Source organism: Ochotona curzoniae, unplaced genomic scaffold, assembly GCF_017591425.1.
Source record: "Ochotona curzoniae isolate NIBS_2020 unplaced genomic scaffold, NIBS_Ocur_1.0 contig_2469, whole genome shotgun sequence".
Classification (NCBI taxonomy): Eukaryota; Metazoa; Chordata; class Mammalia; order Lagomorpha; family Ochotonidae; genus Ochotona; species Ochotona curzoniae.
In genome coordinates, this window is record NW_024465471.1 from 565654 (window position 1) to 585438 (window position 19785).

General features: G+C 57.7%; 2 protein-coding genes across 7 annotated transcripts in view; both read right to left on the bottom strand.

The window, feature by feature from the left end:
- Positions 1–1014: 1014 nt before the first annotated feature.
- IRAK1 (interleukin 1 receptor associated kinase 1) lies at positions 1015–7394 on the bottom strand. 4 transcript variants are annotated; one of them, XM_040974609.1, is made up of 14 exons: positions 7259–7394; positions 6987–7154; positions 6739–6870; positions 6559–6668; positions 6230–6418; positions 6007–6071; positions 5718–5832; positions 4980–5098; positions 4533–4740; positions 3689–3754; positions 3106–3342; positions 2514–2817; positions 1999–2160; positions 1015–1652 (listed from the first exon to the last, which is right to left on the bottom strand). In XM_040974609.1, the coding sequence occupies exons 1-14, from the start codon at positions 7392–7394 to the stop codon at positions 1591–1593; spliced, it is 2073 nt and encodes a 690-aa protein (XP_040830543.1). In that variant the 3' UTR covers positions 1015–1590. The 4 variants fall into 4 exon arrangements, with proteins under 4 accessions (XP_040830543.1, XP_040830542.1, XP_040830545.1 ...); XM_040974608.1 differs by having other exon boundaries at positions 2514–2892; XM_040974611.1 differs by lacking the exon at positions 3106–3342 and having other exon boundaries at positions 2514–2892.
- Positions 7395–9301: 1907 nt separating this feature from the next.
- Positions 9302–19785, bottom strand: part of MECP2 (methyl-CpG binding protein 2) — a 51730-nt gene continuing 41246 nt past the window's right edge. For 2 of the 3 annotated variants that reach the window (XM_040974615.1, XM_040974616.1), the window contains exons 2-3: positions 18810–19160; positions 9302–18046 (exon numbers count right to left, since the gene is read on the bottom strand). In XM_040974615.1, the coding sequence (XP_040830549.1) occupies positions 16963–18046; positions 18810–19160 (1435 nt within the window). In that variant the 3' untranslated portion in view covers positions 9302–16962. Of the gene's footprint in view, positions 18047–18809; positions 19161–19785 lie in introns of those variants that run through there. The other variant, XM_040974617.1, reaches the window with a different exon arrangement.

Below are 19785 nucleotides of genomic sequence, written 5' to 3' on the forward strand. Positions count from 1 at the left end.
ACAAAGCTCTCAGAAAACTGCAGGCTTCCCAAGACCTTCACGAACATAAAAGGAGGCACTTAGGTCTGCGTACCCGAGGCAGACAGATATCAGCAAACTGCAGACCAATCCGCTCATCAGCACGGATGCCCACCTTCTCGAGTTTATTAGCAAACGGGAGTTGGCAATACACAAAGGCACTGCAGAGAAGCTCACAGAAATGCAACAAATGAACCTATTTTAGTGCAAAACTCTTTTATATCTATGCCATTTTTTCACAACATGTTTTTTCTGGGAAGCATTTTTTAAAAAAAGATTTATTTATTAGGACCCAGTGTGATAGCCTAGCAGCTAAAGTTCTCACCTTGCACACGCCAGGATTCCATATAGGAGCCAGTTCTGGTCCTGGCTGCTCCACTTCCCACCCAGCTCCCTGCCTGTGGCCTGGGAAAGCAGTGGAGGACAGCCCAGAGCCTTGGGACCCTGCACCCACGTGGGAGACCTGGAAGAAGCTCCTGGCTCCTGGCTTCGGATTGGCGCAGCTCTGGCCATTGTGGCTGCATGGGGAGTCAATCAGCGGATGGAAGATCTTTGTTTCTCCTCCTCTCAGTAAATATGACTTTCCAATTAAAAAAAATCTTATAAAACAAAATGCTCTGCTTCCAAATTTGCCCAGTTTTTAATGGAAATTCTCAGAAAACTAGGATACCCTAAAGAAACACAGTGCCATGGAGCTAAGGTGCGTAATTAACAGGTGCAAAATGGCACTGCGTACCTTTACTCAAGCCACAACCAGCCTGGCAGTAAGGGCACACCCAGAGTGACTGCACATGCTGAGCTGGCCCAGGTGCTCCCGCGACACAAGTGCCACCCCACGACTGAAGAGCGATCAGCTGTGACGGGAAGCACAGACGCCCCCATGCCGGAGTCCCTGAATTCTCTCGGACGCAGACTGTGGGTCTGTGGCCAGCTCAAGTCCGGCCGGCTGGCAGAGAGAGCCTGCATGGCAAGGAACTGCACAGATGCAGCCAGAGAGCAGCAGGCATGTTTTTATTACTCTCGGAGGACCTGGGCACCGTGCCCAAGTCCTAGCTCCGCAGGGCATGTAGTGCGACTCCGTTCCTGTCCATGGAGCCGACAGCCTGAGCTACAGCTTCGGGCTCCTTCCTCACGTTGCGCTCCCCGCGCTCTGCCTTGTTCCCAACACCCTGCTTCGTGCCTGCGGAACGCTGGCTTTGGTCCAAGCTCGCTGAACCCCGCTCCGTGACTGGCTTGGAGCCCCAGTATGGTGCCCAGAGCTGGCCTGGAGCAGCGGCAGGACCTGTCACTTGTTGCTGCAGACGGTTCGCGGGCCGGCTCCAGCTATGCGGCGCCTTCTGGTCCACATCCATACCTGCTCTCCTCGCTGCCCGGCACCGCTCCCCGGCCTCCAGCAGCAGCCCCAAGCCCTGCCTGGACCACACCCATGGAGCAGCTGGGGGCCCGCCTCCTCTCCCTGGTCAGGCTGGGGCCCCCACCCCACTGCCTGTGCACCCCCAGGGCGCACGCCCTGAGAACTTGCAGTCGGGAGAGCTCTGCCTTCCGGGGTCAGGGGATCTGCTGGGCCAGCAGTCAGCTCTCAGACTCCTCACCCTCTTCGGGCCCTCGCCTGTCCTCCGGGGCCAGGCCCAGGCCTAGGGGAAGGAAGGAAGCAAGGGGAAATGTCACTTGGCAAAGGGACACACTTCCTGTCGCCATAAGCCCCGCCTGCTGCTTCCTCCTCAGCTCCCGGGCGGCTGCTGCCTGTTTCTAAGAGGCTTTTTCCAACAGTGCTTGCAATAGAAAGTTCCAGAAGCACCAGGTGTGTGTGAGTGCATGCGCACCCATACCTGAGGAGCACCCCAGGATCCCCCTACAGAAAGACATGCGGCCCACGCCAAGTGCTCGAGGGCACATGCTCCTGCCCGTGGGGGTGGGCATGGATGTGGTGCTCCGCTGGCAGCGCCCCTGGGAAGCAGAGGCGGAGCTGCCTCCGGGTACCTGGGACAGAGCTGGACGACAGGAGCTGCAGGCTGTCCAGCACCCCATCCTCGTACAGTGCCAGCTTCTGCAGCAGCTTCTGCCGGGCGGGGTTGATGATGATTTGCGGAGCCTCTGATGACGATGGTGACCGCGACGAGGCGCAGCTGCCCAGGGCCAGTCCTGGTGTGGAGACGGATCCTCACACTTACAGCCTCACACGCCTGCCCAGCCCCCAGCTTAGCGCCGTTTCCCGGGCCTCAGGACGGAATTCGCCAGCAACCTATGAGTCCATGGAGCAAGGCAGGAGGCTAGCCCTGGACAGAGCCTGCCTTCAGCCCGGCCTCCAGGAGCTGGCTGGGGAGCAGGGTTAGGGAGCTGGCTCTTGGCTTTTGCCTCCCACACCGGCCAGCACAAGCTGGGGACCGACAACAAGTCATCCTCCGTGCCCTCGTCCTTATCTATGGCCTTGAGCTTGCTAAGGTCAAGGAGAGCAGAACAGCTGGCCCCACAGCAGGCCCCTGGCCCCGAGTTACCTTCTGCAGCTGTGGGCTGCAGGCCGAGGCCACTCCCCCAGTTTGGCTGCACAACAGCGCCCCCTTGAGTACAGCTGGCCTCCTGCAGGGACGGTGGGCCCAGACAGCGGCTGGGGGCCAAGCGGCAGGAGTGCAGGGCTGACGACAGGCCACCTATGCTTTCGTCACTCTCCACGGGCTGGTTGGGGCTGTGCTGGAGCCGCTCCGCACTGCTCTGGACCAGAGCTTCCGAGGGCGCTGCCAGGCGTGGCCATGGGCGGCTAGCAACGTGGACACCGCTGCCGGCGGACATGTAGGAGTTCTCCTGCGGGGAGGAGGGGCTGTGGCCCGTGGCCAGCTCCGCCGGGGCGGCCCGCAGCCTCTCCAGCGTCTGGTACACCTGCGGAGACAGAGTGGCTGGCAGCATGAGGACTCGGGGTGCTTGCCGACACGGGCACTAGAGCCAACGGCGACAGCATCGCCCGTTTGTCCCTCAACTGCTACCCTTTCCTTCTCCCCACAGGAGATGGCAGCAGACCCTGTCAAGAACGCCCCCCCCCCCCCCCCCCCCGGCAGCTATCTTGTGCACTGCTTTGTGTTCCCAACAGGCTACCTGGGTCATGCGGGGTCTCCTCTTGGCGCGGCGCTGCAGGCAGCAGCAAGCCACTCGGCCCAGGGCCAGGCCAAGCTGGGGCTGGCAGGGCCCAGGCCTGGGGTCCAGGTGTTTCTGGAAGATTCGGGCGGCGATCGGGGCAGCCCAGGCGTCTGCAGCCACGCCCACTGAGACGGTATTCTGGGCGCTCTTCAGGGACACCCCCAGCGCCTCGGCTTCCTCCTCCACCAGCTCTTTCTGCAGGACATCCTGTGAGCACTGCATGCCTGCTGCTGCCCCCAGGTTGTCAGCAGACGGCAGCACACCAACACATGGGCCCCCCACGGACACAACGGGTGGCGACTACCCCAGGCTGCTGCGGGCTGGCCTGGTCCTCCGCTAGGCACACTGGTCTCTCCCCAGCAAGGGAGAGGAAGCTGCGCGGGGCCCTACCCACTTGGGAAGATGACCCAGCAACAGCCAAGGCAGCTTTTCACAAGTGGCTGTATTTCTGGAACATTCTACCTTCTAGGGCTGTACCTGTTGGTGATCAGACTGGCAGCCCCCTCCCACCCTGCCTCCTGCCCCACCTACAGAGGCTCACCAGATACTTGGTCCTGGCACCGTGAGTTCTCACAGCCCTCTGGCCGGCCAGGGTCTCCAGCACGACCTGGAGAGAGGGGACACGACGGGCAAGGTTGCAGTGGCCCCTGGGATGCTGCTGGCCCAGGCCTGGGCAGGGAGGGGCTTGGGTGCTGATTTGAGTCGCAGCTGCTCCACTTCTGATCCAACACCCTCCTGATGGCCTGGGAAAGCAGTGGAAGATGGCTCAAGTCCTTGGGACCCTGCACCCGCGTGGGAGACCTGGAAGAAGCTCCTGGCTCCTGACTGGCTCAGCTTCAGCTGTTGCAGCTGTTTCGACAGTGAGCCAGTGCATGGAAGGTCTCTCTGTCTCTCCTTATCTCAACAAAGCTCTGCCTTTCAAGTACACTAAATATCTGTTAAAACAAAACAAAACAAACAAAAAAACCAGGGGCCAGCATGGTGGCTCAACAGGTTGGTCCCCTGTCAGCAAGCACCAGAATCCCATATGGGTGCTGGTTTGTGTCCTGGCCTCTCCATTCCCATCCAGCTCCCTGCCTGTGGCCTGGGAAAGCAGTGGAGGACGGCCCAAAGCATTGGGACCTTGCATCCGTGTGGGAGACCCAGAAGAAGCTCCTGGCTCCTGGCTTCAGTTCAAATTGGCTCTGCTCTGGTTGTTGCAGACATGTAGGGATTGAACCAGCGGAAGGAGATCTCTTTCCTGCTGTCTCTCCTCTCTGTACATTTGCCTTTCCAATAAAAGCAAATCTTAGAACATGACGTGATAGGTGCAAAGGAGCTGCAGGTCAGGGAAGGAAGGGGCTGAAGCTGACCCCCCGCACAGCCCTGCCCGCGAGGCAGCTCACCACCCCGAAGCTGAAGGTGTCCGTGTCCACGGACAGCCTCCCCGTTTGGATGTAGTCCTCGGGCAGGTAGGCCAGGGTGCCCTGCACGGTGCGCGTCCGAGCCACGGCACTGCTCTGGCTGGGACTGGCTCCGGCGAAGCAGCTGAAGCGGGCCAGGCCAAAGTCCCCCAGTTTTGGTGTCAGTCTCTCATCCAGAAGCACGTTGGAGCTCGAGGAGGGAAGAGAGTGACGTCAGTGCAGCTGGGACCCGCCCCCTGCGACGACCCGGATGCCCTGCACAGGCCGCTGGGACCCCCTGATAACCCGGATGCACCGCACAGGCCCCTAGCTCCCTTGCACACCTGCTCACTGCTGGGCATGTCCTGGTTGGAGGTCCCAGGCGGTGCCCACTTCTGACACCAGCAGACTGGCACAGGCTGGCTTCCCTGAATCCAGGGCCCTCCTTACCTCTTGATGTCTCCATGGATCAGGCTGGGGCTGTGCTGATGTAAAAACTGAATGGCCCGGGCCGTGCCCAGAAGCACGTCCAGTCGCTGAGACCAGGAGAGGAGGGTGCCAGCCTGCGTCTGGGGGCAGCAGAGGGAGGCTGAGGGATGGGCGTTCTGTAGCCGCCACCTGTGCTGCTCCTGTTGCTATATGGCCTGCAGTGGACCCGCTACTTTCCTCTTGAGGGGCAAACTGGTCAGGAAGTGCTTGTCCTAGCTCATTCTTGGGGGGCAGATCCTGGGCGAATACGGGGCTGCCTGGCAGCCCAGCCCAGTTCTCAGACTTTACCAAGAGTTCCAGGCCTGGGGCCAGCAGAGTGGCCTAACAGGCTAAGCCCCTGCCTCTGGCACTCGCACTGCATATGAGCACAGATTCGTGTCCCAGCAGAACCCCCTTCCCACCCAGCCCCCTGCCTGTGGCCTGGGAAAGCAGCAGAGGACAGCCAAGAGCCTTGGGACCCTGCACCCGCATGGGAGACCCAGAAGAAGCTCCTGGCTCCTGGTTTCAGATCAGCTCAGCTCTGGCCGATGAGGCCACTTGGGGAGTGAACCAGAGGATTGAAGATTTCTCTCTGTCTCTCCTTCTCCATGTAAGTGCATTTCAAATAAAAGTAAATCCTTATCAAACAAACAAAAAGTCCCAGGCTTGGTGCCGAAGTGCCAGCAGATGCCTGGTGCTCTGGGGGCTTGGTGAGCCTACCTGGTGATGGAGGCAGTCCTGCAGAGAGCCATTGGCCAGGAAGCCATAGACGAGGCAGTAGCAGCCGCTCTCAGCACAGTAGCCAGCAAAGTCCACGATGTTAGGGTGCCGGAACCTGTGTTTCCAAATAAAGGCGACCCCTTGCCTCTGGCTCTTGACCCTCACCGTCTGCCACGGGGCCGGGCCGAGTATGTTCCTTGTTGGGCCCTCAGCTAGGTTAGTGCTGACAGGTGTCAGGTCCTGAAGGGGTCAGGGTGTTTCTTGTCCAGCTGGCAGGGCCCCAGCTCACCTGGACAGCTGCTGTACCTCTGTGAGGAAGCTTTGCTTCACTGCGGCCCACTCGAGCTCAGCCTCCTGCGGGCACAAGGGGCATGGGCGAGGTGGCAGGGAAAGCGGCCAGTCAGTGGGAGGCTTCCCGCGGCCAGCGGCCATGTGCCCTTGCGCGGGGCTCAGAGAGCCTGGGTGGGCTGCAGCAGGCATGAGGTGAGGCCCGGCGGCGGGCTGGGACCTACCTCCTTCAGCCTCTTGACTGCATATATCGTGTTCCTCATCACGGCCCGGTACACGCACCCAAAGCCGCCCTCCCCAACTTGGAGCTCCTTGGAAAAATTTCGAGTGCCCTGCGCAAGCTCGCAGAGGGGCCAGCAGAAAAGAGACGGGTGGCTTGCATGCAGCAGGGAGGCTGGGTCCTCTGGCCTGGGCTAAGACAAGGGAGTCGGCATGAGACTGACGCTTTGGCCCACAGCCCCGTTCCGGCTGCCTCCCAGTTGACCCAGTTTGGCTGATTGCTGGCTTTCTTCCTCTTTGTCTGGAACCTTCTTTGGGGCTCAGGGGCGCCTACCTTGGTGGAGGAAGGGGCTGGAGATGGCCGTGGAGGCTGCAGGGAAACGACGGCATTTGGGATGGAGTGACGTTCGGGTCCCAAATGTGTTCCAGGAGGACCTGGAGCAGCTTCATAGAGATGCCAATGAGCGGCAGGCTGAGAGCAGTGGCAGAGGCTGGCGCTAGGAGCCCCTCTTACCTGGGGAGGGGAAAGTGGCGGCGGTGGATTGCACCTTCTCGGGGTTCCAGTCCTTGGTCTCAGAGGATGTGGTGATTCGGCTGGGCCTAGTAGCCGTGCTGCTGGGGAGTGGAAGAGGGGAAGGAGGGCGCCCTGGGATGCCAAGGAAGGAAAGGCAGGTTGAGGCCTCAGGCTGTGGGGTGGGGGTTGGGGCAGCGGGAGTGGGGGCCAGCCGTCCAGATTCCGGGTTTCTGGGGCCGCACGCTCACAGGCCGTAATGATGTCCCGCGCGCGGAGCAGCTGCAGGTGCGTGAGGATGTGCACGAGGTCAGCTACGCGGGCGTTGCGGTTGATCCACGGCCATAGCACGCTGGCTGTGCGCTGCGCCGAGCGCTCGCAGAGCCGCAGCTCGGTCTGGTCGCGCACGATCAGCGCCGCTGCGGGGCCGCGGGGGACGAGGGGCGTCAGCCTGGGGCACCCGTGCGCCCGAGGCCCGCATCCCCGGCCCTCCCTCCGCCCTCCACCCTCTCCCGCCACCCACCGAACTGGCACCAGTCGGAGGGCTCCAGGGCGTCCATCACTTTGTAGAAGCGGCACATGACCCAGGAAGGCACCTCATACAAGAAGTGCTGGGCGCCGGGGACCGTGGGCTCCCCGGGGTCCGGTCCCCCGGCCATGGCCGCCGCCGCCGGCCCCGGGCCTCTCAGCGCCACGGCGGGCGCGGGCCTGGGCCGGCCAGATCCGCGGACACTGACTCACTTCCCCTTCAAACCGGCCTCGTGCGACGCCCAGCGGGGCGGAAGAGGCGGTGCCCCGGGCCGCCGCCATCTTGCACGCCGCCCCCCTTGGCCACACGAGGGCGCCCTGTGCCGCCCGCGATGGCTCACGGGGAATGGCCCCCTCACCGGGCGAGCCGCTCACGTGAACAAGTCAGCGGCAACCCGGGGATCACAATCCTTTGTCCGGGTGCCATGTGAGTGTGACTGTGAATGTTGCGGAAGGGCTGCCAGCACTTGGGGATAAGAGCAAAAGCAGAAGGTGTTCCTGAGAGGCAATCAGATCCTAGCTGATGCAAAGCACTCTCTCGTGAGGCCACTCTAAGTAGTCCGGGCTTCACTTGGAAGCTGTTGGAGAATGACCAGGATTTCAGGCTGCATGGCAGAGCACTACAAAGACCTTCTCGCCCCGCCTCTCCTTCCCAATCCCTGCTGCTTGGGTGATGAGGTTGGATACAGGGAGAGTGGGCTGGAAGTGTGTTCACCAGGCCAACTTGCTTGCCTGCAGCTGCTTTGCGGTTGCTTCATGCGACCTGCCCAGCTGTGCTTACTCTTTGCAGGACCTGCCATTTTCCATCATTGCTGGCTGCCTTCCATGCGAGTGTGTCTCAACAACATGCCTTGAATCTGTTCCTAGGGGTGAACCTTCAGCCCCTGCTGTCCATCCTCCATTTTCTAAGATCTGTTTCAAAAGCAGAGTTAGAGACAGAGTGTATAAGAGAGCCCTCCCACCCGCTGGTTCGCTCCCAGAACGGCCAAAACGACTGGAGCTGAGCTGGTCCAAAGCCAGGAGCCTGGAGTTTTTTGCATCTTCCACATGGGTGCAGGGGCCTAAGCAGGGAGCCGCAACACAGCTGGAGCAGCCTGGACTGAGGTGAGTCGGGCGCGTTCCGGGTGCCATGACCATAGACGAGAGAGCTGGGACTCAGACCTGCACAGGCCTTTGTTGCACCTCCCCTGGGAGTGTCAGAGTCTCGTCACTTCTCCCAACGCCTTTTTGGAAGCGGTCACCAAGCTCCGAGGCCTAGCCCGTCCCCTCTGCTTTCGTCCTCATGATTTGCCTTCTGTGCCCACTCCTCGGCCCCATCGCCTGACATGCTGCAGACCCCTCTTACCTGGACACACAGTCGCTCGCTGTTCCTCTCTCCCCAGATGATGGGAGCTCCTCAGGCCCCAACCCCATCACAGCAGTTTGCTGTTCCTGAAGTCCCAGCACCGTTACCAGCTTGTCCTTGCCTGCCCAGCTCGAGTGCACCTTCTCCCACAGGGCTGAACTCAAGCAGCACTGCCGTCTCCGCCTCTGACGGTGCCCTTCGCCCTCAATCCCTCTGCAGCAATTTACGGCCAACCTGTCCCCTGCATATGAGGCTAGCCCCACGTTCAGCCCCAGTGGCCTCACTAGGTTCTACCAACTCAAGTGTTACCACAGGCACCCACACTCAGTCTTGTGGCAGTGGAGATGTGGTCCTTCTAGCACAGAGCTGGTATTCACTGACCGCTCCAGGCCAGGAGTGTGCAGGGTGAAGTCAGCAGGCCACTTGGAGTCCACTGCGCCGCGGCACTGTGCACACAGCCTGCTAAGGACGCCGTCAGGGCAAACCTGGCTGGGGAGCAAGCGCAAGAGTCAGCAGAGGACCCAGAGCCCCGAGGCGCACCCCCAGAATCAGCTGTGCTGTAGGCACCTTCAGGCCGGGCAGCTGGAGCATGAGGAGGCTGGGCCAGGGAGGAGGGGCGGAGCAGCTGGACATCACACTGTCAGGGGGCTGCAGGGGACTTGGGTCTTACAATGAAAGCCCAGACCTTGAGTCACTTTCACAGAGAGATTTATCGAGAATGCTAACAGCACAGGATACAGAACTTCCCAACAAAAGGTGCAAACGCGTCACTTAGAAAGGCATGCTGAGTATTCTTTGCTTTCACATGTATTAAAAAACTTACAAAAATAAAATAAAACTGCGTGCTGCCCATCTTTTCAAATAGTAAAAGAACCTTATGAAAAAACCACTTGATTTTACAACAAAAGACACAAACGGACATTTTTATGTAAATTTATAAGGCAAACTCTTTATATAATAAATAGGTTACAGGGATTCAGTGTGGGGGTGTTTTTGAAACGTGTACAGGTACATTCAGACAGGTTTACTGAAATGGTACAAATTTCCTTAATAAATTGCCTTTTGTTTTTAAATATATCAGTGCTTTCAGTCATTTGGCTATACACAAAGAACCTTTTTTTTTTGAACACTACAAAAAAGCAATCAATGTTTTTAATTTTTAAAACGACCTACTTAATTTCTAAAGTAATTGTCCCAAAACACAAAAACCGAGAGGGGAATGTGACCGGAGTGTTGAGGTGTCTCCAGCTGAGCCGCCCCAGGCACACCTCCCCGCTTCACAACCTGGTCCCGCAGGGCTGCCTCAGGCCACGCCCATTTGGATGCTCAGTGTGATGCTGGCAGCTCTTGCACGCCCTGTGCCGGTGGGCAGCATCATGGACACCCAGTTCACAAGCCCCGAAGCACGTCTCCGGAGGGCAGAGGCTTCTCCGAGAAGACCCTCTATTGGTGTGGAAAGGGAAGGCGATGCCTCATGATCAAACTTGGCATTGTCCTGGGACAGGATGGTGGGACAGACTCGACTTTGTAGGAGGGGTAGAACAGGGTGTGACAAGAGGGTCTAGAACAAAGACTGGTGCTTCCCCCGGGGCAGGTCTTGCCTCTCCATGGAAAAGTTGTGCCAGTGGGGGAGTGGCCAATCCACCTGCCAGTCAGCCTATCTCTGGCCTGTCCCACAGGTGGGCACCCCAGGCCCACTTCTGAGTCGGCTCTGCCCGCACGCGGCCCCTCCCGGCTGCCCTCAAATGAACACATGACAATGACGGCCACGCTCTTGATGAGAGGGCAACAGAGAATGTACCGGGCGCAACCGAAACCGTTTTTGCCAACTTTGAAATGGTAAGGTATCGGTTCTCTTGGGCTGCAGGCTGGGCCTGGCTGAGCTGGGAAGGGATGCACTTCCTCAGGGCTCCCCTCACGTTTCACTGAGACGTCCCCCGCCCTCTGAATGCTTTTGTTTAAAAAAACAGAGAGAAAAACAAAACAAACCAAAACAAAACCAGAAAGACAGGTGTCTAGAAGCATTTGTCTCTGGAACAATTACTTTAAACATGGTTACAATACAGATTTCAGTTCAAACACAGATTTACTTAGCAAAGTTCCTTTCACCCACCAAAAATTACACAAATAGAAACCTCAACAGCACAGTTAAGAGGACCAGTAGAGAGAACCTCATGTTTGGAACACAAAAGGAGAAATGCAAACCAAACCCAAACCGAGAAACCCCAGGAAGACGAGGGGGGCGGAGGAGGCGCCACAGCGCAGGCCAGCGTCCAGGGGCACGGCAAGCTACTCAACTCCTGACTCCAGAGTGGCTGCCATCGATTGAAGCAGTGACAAATCAAATGGAAAAGGAGGCCGTGGTAGCAAGGGAAGGAGCGGGCTTCGAGGTCGGCAAGCCTTCCGCACTCCACCGTCCAGCTCCCCAGAAGCACTGAGCCTGCCGGCCGCTCCAGCTGCACGGGGCTGGAGGTCAACGCACGCGACACCGATTCGGCGAGGACTTGCCGGCAGTCAGAACGCACGTATGTGCACACCCACCTGGTAGTGGCCCAGCATCAGTGACAACGGCCTCTTGGCCTCCTTTGCCACCAGCCTTGGCAGGGTGGTAACGGACGTTGCAACCCATGGCTAATACTGAACATGCGCGCCCAGGACGAGGCTCCGAGGCCGGCCTGGCCCCGCTTCCTCCCAGGCCGAGGGGTCACCTGGCCCTCAGTGGGCCAGAGGCTGTTTCTCTTTCGGATTCAGGCCTCAGAAAGAAGCAATGACACAGGGAGGGGAGACTTTGGCCCTGGTGATTATAATGCTCTCTGCTTTGGAAGAACAAGTTTCTGGATTTTATTTTTTTGGTGTTTTAAACTACTTAAAAATGATCCAAAAGAACCGTTACAGCAAAACTCTCTGGCAGATATTGCTTAAGAATGACAAAAAGCAAATGCAATTACTGGTAAGGAAGGAAGAGAGAAGGAGAAGGGGGCATTTCTGGAGTCTTCCCTACTTCTTAGAGGGGACCCCCTGGACTATAGCATGTGCTTCTGGGGTCCCCTGCCTTCTGTCTGGTGCAGCTCACCGGGCACTTGGCCCACCTTTCTGCAGGTTCCGAGACTTGGCAAGTGCGGAGGGCTGGTCTGCTCTGAGCCCTGCTGGTCATGAGCTTCCCTCACCGGTCCCTGGGGCGTCGGGCGGGCAAGGCCGGGCAGGGCTGAGCCACCCTCAGCCTGGGGATGCAGTGCACAAGCTGGCACTGACCAGAGCCTCCTTCCCTTGGCACAGGGAAGCCCTTGGAAGAAGCAAAGAAAGACCACAGATCTGCTTGCACAGAAAAAGTGACCAGCAGACAGATTTGTCAGTTTTTTTTTTTCTTCTTTTTTATTTTCCCTTGTCCTATGCTATGGTTATCAGAAATATTGTAATTAAGCAACAGGTATAATTTTAATAGGTCTCTTTTTCTTTATGTGTGGAGCCACAAGCAAAATGAGTTTATAATTGTGCAATATACAGATATATATATATATATATATATAAATTCAACTGCTTTGTGTGTCTAGTCGGTGCGTCAAATAAAAGGGACAACAGAAAACTAAGAGCAGAACTAAAAAGCCAAGCCCAGGCCTGCGGAGACAAAGCTGGCCTACGTGGAGTCTCTAAGTCACTGGGTTTATGCGAGTCACCAGCGTCAGGAGCTTCGCCCCTGAACTCACACACACAATGCACACAGGGAGGGGGCCGCCAGGGGACAGGAGCCAGGCCGCTAGCCGTTCCGCCTTGCCCTGCTGGGCAGGACCTGAGAGACAAGCCAAAAGAGGGGGAAGCAAAGGGAGCCCAGGCCTCCTGTAAGTTGCCCCACATTGACTGGAACTGCAAGGTGCCATCTTCTGGCAGAGCCTGGGCCTCCCTCTGCTCCTGGGGAGAGGGGGCAAGGTGGCCTGGGGAGGTGGCAGGTGACTCTGGGGCCAGCTGCACGGCCTCGTCCATCAGCCTGAGGGAAGTCAGGGAACTGAGTTCTGGCCCACTGCAGGCCATGCCATGGGCAGAGGTACCTCCCCATTCCCGCTCATTCCCGCTTGGGAGCAGGCTCGGTGAAGATGCAGAGACCGTGGCAAAGAGGGTCCTTGGGGACAGTTCCAGGAAGGGGATGGGTAAAAGCGACTCCCCAGTAACAAAAAGGCCTAGTGTCTTCAGAAGCCCGACTCCCTCCTCCAACCCGACAGGCCTTAGGCCACATGTCCCCATGTCTGTGTCACTCAACAGACCTCTTACTCATTCAGGAATAACTTCCTGTTAAACAGCTTCTACCTTTTCCCATCTAAACTGTTTCCATGTTCAATTTCCCCCTTTCCTAGATAAATTCTCCACCCTAGACATCTCTAATGATTAAATTATGTCTTCTAAACACCAGTACAATACCTAAAAGAGAACAACACTAAAATGAAGAGAATCAACAAATGCCTTCCGAGTTCACTTGATGGTGAGAGCAGGAGAAAGAGGATGCGGAGGGCCCTGCTGCGCCCGACCCAATCCCCATCCCGTGGCATGTCATCTGGGCAAATCCTGAGTGGGATTTGCACCACCAGAATCTGGCCAGGACTCCTAGAAACTGTCGATGCGATCTGACTCAGGCAACAGAACCTGGAGCAATGAGCTAAGAAGGTCTTGTCGGTGGCTTTCTGCAGCCCGGTAGGCCCTGAGCGCTGGAGTCAGGGCCAGGGCTGCAGCAGGCGCGGAGGCACAGGGCTCTGCTGCAGGAAGCCCAGCCAGCCCCTCCCGGTGCCTGCACTTCACACTTTTGCTCTCTCCTGGGCTTGAGCAGCTTTACTAAGTTACTTTAAAAATCCAGAGGTCCTGTCAGCTCAGGAAAATTCCTCTCCCCAGCGAGCCAGCTGCCCGCTTTCCCCAGGTCTGCTAACAGCAACACGCTGGGTAGGTGATATCTGGGCTCGCTAGAGATCCCATTCGCACCTGTGCTGTCTCCCCAGGCCATGAGGTGAGAGGCCGGAGTCCTTGCTGGCACGGCGCCAATGGGCCGGCATCTCTCACGCCTTCCGCCTTCCGGCATGCTACACCTGCACAAGGGGGCCAGAAGCATGCCAGAGCCTGGCTGCAGCCGAAGGGCCTTAGCTCAGTGCATCGCCAAGGCCAGCACTTGCCCTGGGAGCAGCTGGAGGACATACAGTGTTGTGGCAGGAGAGGAGGTAGTGGCTAACAACTAGAACAGGGTAGGGGAGACTGCAATGTGACCTAATGACCTAGCCTCAGGGGGATCTGAAAGCTACGGGTCAACTCCTGTATTCTTCACATATTCATGGAAGGGTACCCCCCCCCAATCTTCATAGTGTTCAAGTACGGACAAAATCGAGGTCACACCCCAAAACTGGGCCGGACACAGCTGGTGAGAATCCCGTGGCTTAAGGCTTTCCCTCCAATCTCCTGTCAACCGGACCCTAAGGCAGGAGTGCAGGGGAGCTGCAGGGGCCCTTCCCCCACCTCCCAGGATGATACCCGGACAAAGCTGCCTGCTCAAAGGCGACTGCTGCCTCAGGATGCCTTTATCGTGGGAAGAGGGAATGGGGAGAAAGGGGCAAACAGTGAGAACTCTCTGAGAAACCTCAGGCCCCAGCTGCGCGCTCAAGGACAGCGGCTGGGAAGGGAGGGAGCTGCAGGGCCCGACCAGAAATGCCGTGTTCCCAACCGCGAATGCCCATCGGACTCATGAGGAAAGTGTGGCGGGTGCTGGGGGTGGCAGATGGCCCCACACTACTCTTCCCAGGATCAAGGGATCCAGCCAATGGGGAGGCCACCTCGACACTGGGCCCAGGAGCCACCATTCACTGGACTAAGCACAGTGTTTTGGAAACCCGACTGATTGAAACAGGTATCTGCTCAGCGACAAGCTGGCTGATGCCACTCCTGCAGACAGGTGTCCTTTGGAGGTGCAGGGGGTGTGAGGCCACTGTAACATCAGGAGCCTTTTGTTCTTGGACTTGCCCCTCTCTTCTCTGAGCCCGCCCCCTTCTTCTTGGGGAGGAGTCAGGAGTGAAGGTGGGAGGAGCGACAGCAGAGCGGCATTAGGGGCCGGCGCAGGCTGATGGGAGCCTGGGAGCGACTCGCTTTCACAGCACAGGGAAACGGAAAGTCCAACAGAATGGGGCAAACTCCCTCACTCCTAACCATTCCAGAAGAGACAAACACGTTTTTTTTTTGTTTTGTTTTGTTTTTTTTTTTGTTTTTTGTTTTTTTTTTGTTTGTGTTTTTTCTTAAGCTACTGATTGGAACTGTCCACTATGGTTCCTGATCACTAAAGACTGGCAAGGAAATGCTAGACGGTTTCTAGGTGTTTCACTCCTTCATGGTTACACCGCAGCAAGGAAGCCAGGGGACAATAACTGAAATACACAAGACAACACGCACGTGACAGTTCATGGCAGCAGCTCACATGGGATGTGCCTGTGGGTGTTTCTGGAAGCATAAGACTGCTGTCTCATTTGCTACTTTGATAAGGTACTTCTCAGCTGAACAGATTTAGATATAAGAGACATCTCTGTAAACACAGAAAAGGATATACCAATATGATGAAGATATGCAGCTAGATAAGGACTTCCTGAACGGAGCTTAGAAAGATGGGGTCCCAAACAAAAACTGATTCAAACCCCACAGCAAGCCCGAGCCTGCAATGCCCACAGCACAGCCCACGGACCAGACCATGAGAGTGGGGCTGTGCTGGCCCCATGCAGTCTGCACTGAGCAAAAGCACATTTCCAGAGGAAAAGGGGGAGTAGGAGAGGGGCTGGGGGTCCAGGTCTCGGGAGTGTCTGCACTGGTTCTTCCAGCCACCCTGCTTCACGCTGCTCATGGTCAGACTTCTGAGTGAGGTCAAGGCTGGCAGCGTTTGAGCCATGCAGACCACAGGGCGCTGTCTAGGCTGCCCCAGCTGCTCTGGTGCACTTCTCTAGAGAAGTGGGTAGAGCCTTTGGCCACTGGTTTCCCAGGGAAGAGAGGGCTGTCTATGGGAGCAAGCCCTTGCCAGCGAGCCCAGGAACTCTTCAGGGCGGAGCAGGGTGGTGCTGCTCCTGGCAGTGGGAAGGCAAAGGGCAGGGAGAATTCTAGGACTCAGAACCGTCCAGTGGGTGCCCGGGCTACAGGTGGGTACTGCAGCTGTTGGGAACAGAAGGGATGTAGTGGGAGGAAGGAGGAAGGGGTAAAAAACTGAAAGGATGAGCTGGAAGGAGGGCAGAGATGGAAGGAGAGAAGAGGAAGCAGTCAGGAAGTCCTTATAAAATTGCAGCAAACACTTAGAGTTTCGGAGCTTCGTGGGAACCCTCTGCTGCGCCCACTTGAGAACAAGCGCAGGTATATACAGACCCAGGTAGTTCGGAACACCATCATGTCTGGCAGCTTGAGGGACCAAGGGTCACCAATTCAAGCAGGTTTGCTCTCAGAGATTGTTTTGAAGCGGGAACATGAAGACCCAATAGTGCAAATAATCCTAAGCTGTCCCTACAGGAGAACCGGAACCTAACTGCAAGAACACTGCCCTCTCCTCTCAGCCCATCCTGCTGCTCAGTGGGAAGCGCCTCTGCCCAGCCTGCCCGGGCCCCACATGCCGTAGCCTCAGGGCATGTGCATGCACTTGCCCTTGCTCGCTCGCTCGCTCTCTCTCACAGTGCCATCCACTGGAGGCCAGCCCTCCGGAAAGGGGGGCACCTCCCCGGGGCCAACCTGTCCTGCAGCAGATAGGTGCTACTTTGCTTTCCTGTGACACGTCTTGGTTAGTTTTGGACTGGGGCTAGTGTGGGGCCATGCTAGTGCCGCCACGCATGGGATCACATGGGCCACACCACTGGCCATCACCATCTTCGTCTTTAAAGAATCCCACTGTCTCTGCTGCCTCACACCTCCCTGTCCCAGCCTGGTCAGCTCTGGTGGGGGGAGTCAAGGGAGTTGGGGGGGGCATCGATGGCACCAAAAATGGGTGTGTCCTCTCAATGCTCTCTGTCCCTCAGGAGCACACGGGAAAAGGTTCGGGTGGGAGGGCAGGTGCCTGGTCAACAGCTTGGCTGGTCAGTAGTATCTGCAGCAAGCCTTGTTGAAGGAGCCTAGTTAGAAAAGTGCAAAGCTGCTTCTGGCCCTGGTTAGGTCTTCAACCTGACTGTGCTTGTCGGTAAGAAAAACATCCCCAAAGCTCCAACTACTCCCTCCCTGAAGCCACGAAACTCTAAGTTTACTGAAAGAAAAAAAAATATTTTTTTATTTCAGTTAATCGGGAAGCTTTGTCAGAGCCCTACCCATAAGGAGAAGAGACAACAGCTGCCTTTATTCTTGTTGGTTTGCTTTGCAATGCACTCTGTGTAAAGTCAGCTAACTCTCTCGGTCACGGGCGTCCGGCTGTCCACAGGCTCCTCTCTGTTTGGCCTTGGCATGGAGGATGAGACAATGTCTTTGCGCTCTCCCTCCCCTCGGTGTTTGTACTTGTCTGCAGCCGTGGCAGCAGCAGCAGCGAGCGTGGGCTGAGTCTTAGCTGGCTCCTTGGGGCAGCCGTCGCTCTCCAGGGAGCCTCCTCGGGGCATCTGCTCCTCTTTGCAGACACCGCTGCTAACGTCCTGGGGCTCAGGCGGGCTGCTGGGGTCCTCGGAGCTCTCGGGCTCTGGGGGCTCCGGGGGCAGGGGTGGGAGCAGCGGCGCGGGGGCCGTCGGGGACTCCGGGCGGTGGTGGTGATGGTGATGCTCCTTCTTGGGGGGCGAGGAGGCGCCGCCGCGCCCCTTGGGGCTGCTCTCCTTGCCTTTCCGCCCAGGGCTCTTGCAGGTCTTCAGTCCCTTGCCGCTCTTCTCGCCGAGGCTGGACACCAGCAGGGGCTTCACCACCTCCTTGACCTCGATGCTCACCGTCTCCCGGGTCTTGCGCTTCTTGATGGGCAGCACGGTCTCCTGCACTGAGCGGATGGAAGGCTCCTTCACGGCTTTCTTCTTGGCCTCAGCAGCAGCAGCTGCCACCACACTCCCAGGCTTCCGGCCCCGTTTTTTTGGAATGGCCTGGGGGTCAGCCTCAGCTTTTCGCTTCCTGCCAGGGCGTTTGATCACCATGACCTGAGCAGATGTGGTGGCCCCACCCCCCTCAGCCTTGCCCCCTGGTGACGCTTGGAAAGGCATCTTGACGAGCAGCTTCCCAGGGCCTTTCTCGAGGACCCTTTTCACCTGCACACCTTCTGATGCTGCTGCCTTGGGTCTCGTGCTGCCACTGCCTTTGGGGCGTCCCCGACCTCTGCCAGTCCCTGGAGCTTTGGGAGATTTGGGCTTCTTAGGTGGTTTCTGCTCCCGTCGGGAGGGGCTCCCTCTCCCAGTTACCGTGAAGTCAAAGTCATTAGGGTCCAGGGAGGTGTCGCCTACCTTTTCGAAGTACGCAATCAACTCCACTTTAGAGCGGAAGGCTTTTCCCTGGGGACTGTGGGGACAAACAAAGAACAATTAGAAGCTGTGGGTGGCAATGTTGGAGATGGACAGAGCGGATGCTGGTGACACACACACACACACACACACACACACACACACACACACAGCTCTGACACAGTTTATTCCTGAAACATTAGTGACATTTAAGAAAAGCCAAGATGAGCTGAAACTAGGGCCAGACACAAGGTCACACAGCCCAGGCAAGGACAAGGGCACTGAGGGGCAGAGGCACGCCTGCTATAGACTGCTCTAGTGCTATGGGAGAGAGGCTCGAAGGAGCTACCCTCCACTCCAGCGACTCCTCTGTCCTCTTGCCCTGGCTCTGATGGGGCTGGCAGGCAGGGGCTCCTTCCACTGGCAGGTGCCTGGGCCTCGGCTTCCTGCTTCGGCACTTGGGCTCTCTGGGAACTGCTCTCAGGAGAAGGAAGCTTGGGAATAACTGATGAATGAAATGAGGTCGTCCACAAACGTCCCTGGAAAACTGCTTCTCTGAACTTCTGACTCGGGAGAGCGCTCGGCTACCAGTCCAGGGAAAGCTGCAAAGGGACATGTACCTCTGCTCCCAGAGGAAACCACAGTGAGAGCAGTCCCTGCTGCTCTTCCCCCGCCAGGTGAGGGCAGAGCCCCAGCCAGGCACTGAGGGCATCCCTCGCCCAGGGGGCGGGTGCATGTGCACGTTTTCCTGAGCAGTGCGCAGCAAAGGGTCCCTCCCTCTGCATTCCTGACTGACAGACACGAGACTTACTCTTACTTACTTGATCAAATACACATCATACTTCCCAGCGGAGCGGCCAGATTTCCTTTGCTTAAGCTTTCGTGTCCACCCTTCGGGCAGGGTAGGGTCATCATACATGGGTCCCCGGTCACGAATGATGGAGCGGCGCTGTTTGGGGGAAGCAGAAGCTTCTGGCACAGCTGGGGCGGAGCCTGAGCCTTCCGAGGTCTCTGCTTTGCCTGCCTCTGCCGGCTCGGCAGAGTGGTGGGCTGCGGGCTGCAGAGGCTCATGTTTGCCCTCCTTGTCTTCCTTCTTGTCCTTCTTCACCTTTTTGAATTTGAGGGGCTTGTCCTTGAGGCCCTGGAGGTCCTGGTCTTCCGACTTTTCTTCCCTGAAGTGTTAAACAAGTATGTAAGCATCTCAGAGAAGCACTGAGCGGTCTGCAGAGAACCAGAGCAAGGGTGGGCACAGCCTAGGCTGTGCGTGGCGGGACTGCACAGGACAACGGAATGCCAGGCCAGAATGCAGCCCAAGTGCACCTGAGCTGCACTACGGCCACCGCCAAGCCCAGTGGTGGCACTGCCAGCAGGTGATGAGGCCTTTCGGGACAAGACTCTGGCACCGCCCCTTGCCCAATCTTGCCTCAGTGCCTCTGGGCTTGGGTCACTATTGGAGAGAGAGCTGCCAACCTAAAAAGGGAGTGGGGTTCCCTTCACCAAGGCCCAGTGCTCTCCCGTGCACTAACATACCTATCAAATGTGCACTCCATAAAAACAGCTCATGAGGCATAGTACAAACCGCTGAGGGGATCCAGGCCCACAGTGGCATGCCATGGAACATGGGAACTCTGCAAGCCCCATTCCAGATGCAGACTTGCTGGCAGTCACAGAGAAAAGGCACCGAGGTGCTTTAGGAATGCTGCTGCCCAGGGTGCTGTTGCTGGGGGAAGAGCAGAGACCCCAGGCCATGAGCCACTCCACCCCTTATAAGGAAGGGCGGTGGCCTCAGCGAGTGCA

What these genes read in the sequence shown, in the direction of transcription:
- IRAK1 (XM_040974608.1), bottom strand. Translation starts at nt 7,394, where the DNA reads ATGGCCGGGGGACCGGACCCCGGGGAGCCCACGGTCCCCGGCGCCCAG. An exon ending in GAGGTACAGCAGCTGTCCAG is followed by an intron (nt 5,833 to 6,006) that starts GTGAGCTGGGGC and finishes TTGGAAACACAG; the next exon opens with GTTCCGGCACCCTAACATCG. An exon ending in GGAGACCCCGCATGACCCAG is followed by an intron (nt 2,893 to 3,105) that starts GTAGCCTGTTGG and finishes CTGTCTCCGCAG; the next exon opens with GTGTACCAGACGCTGGAGAG.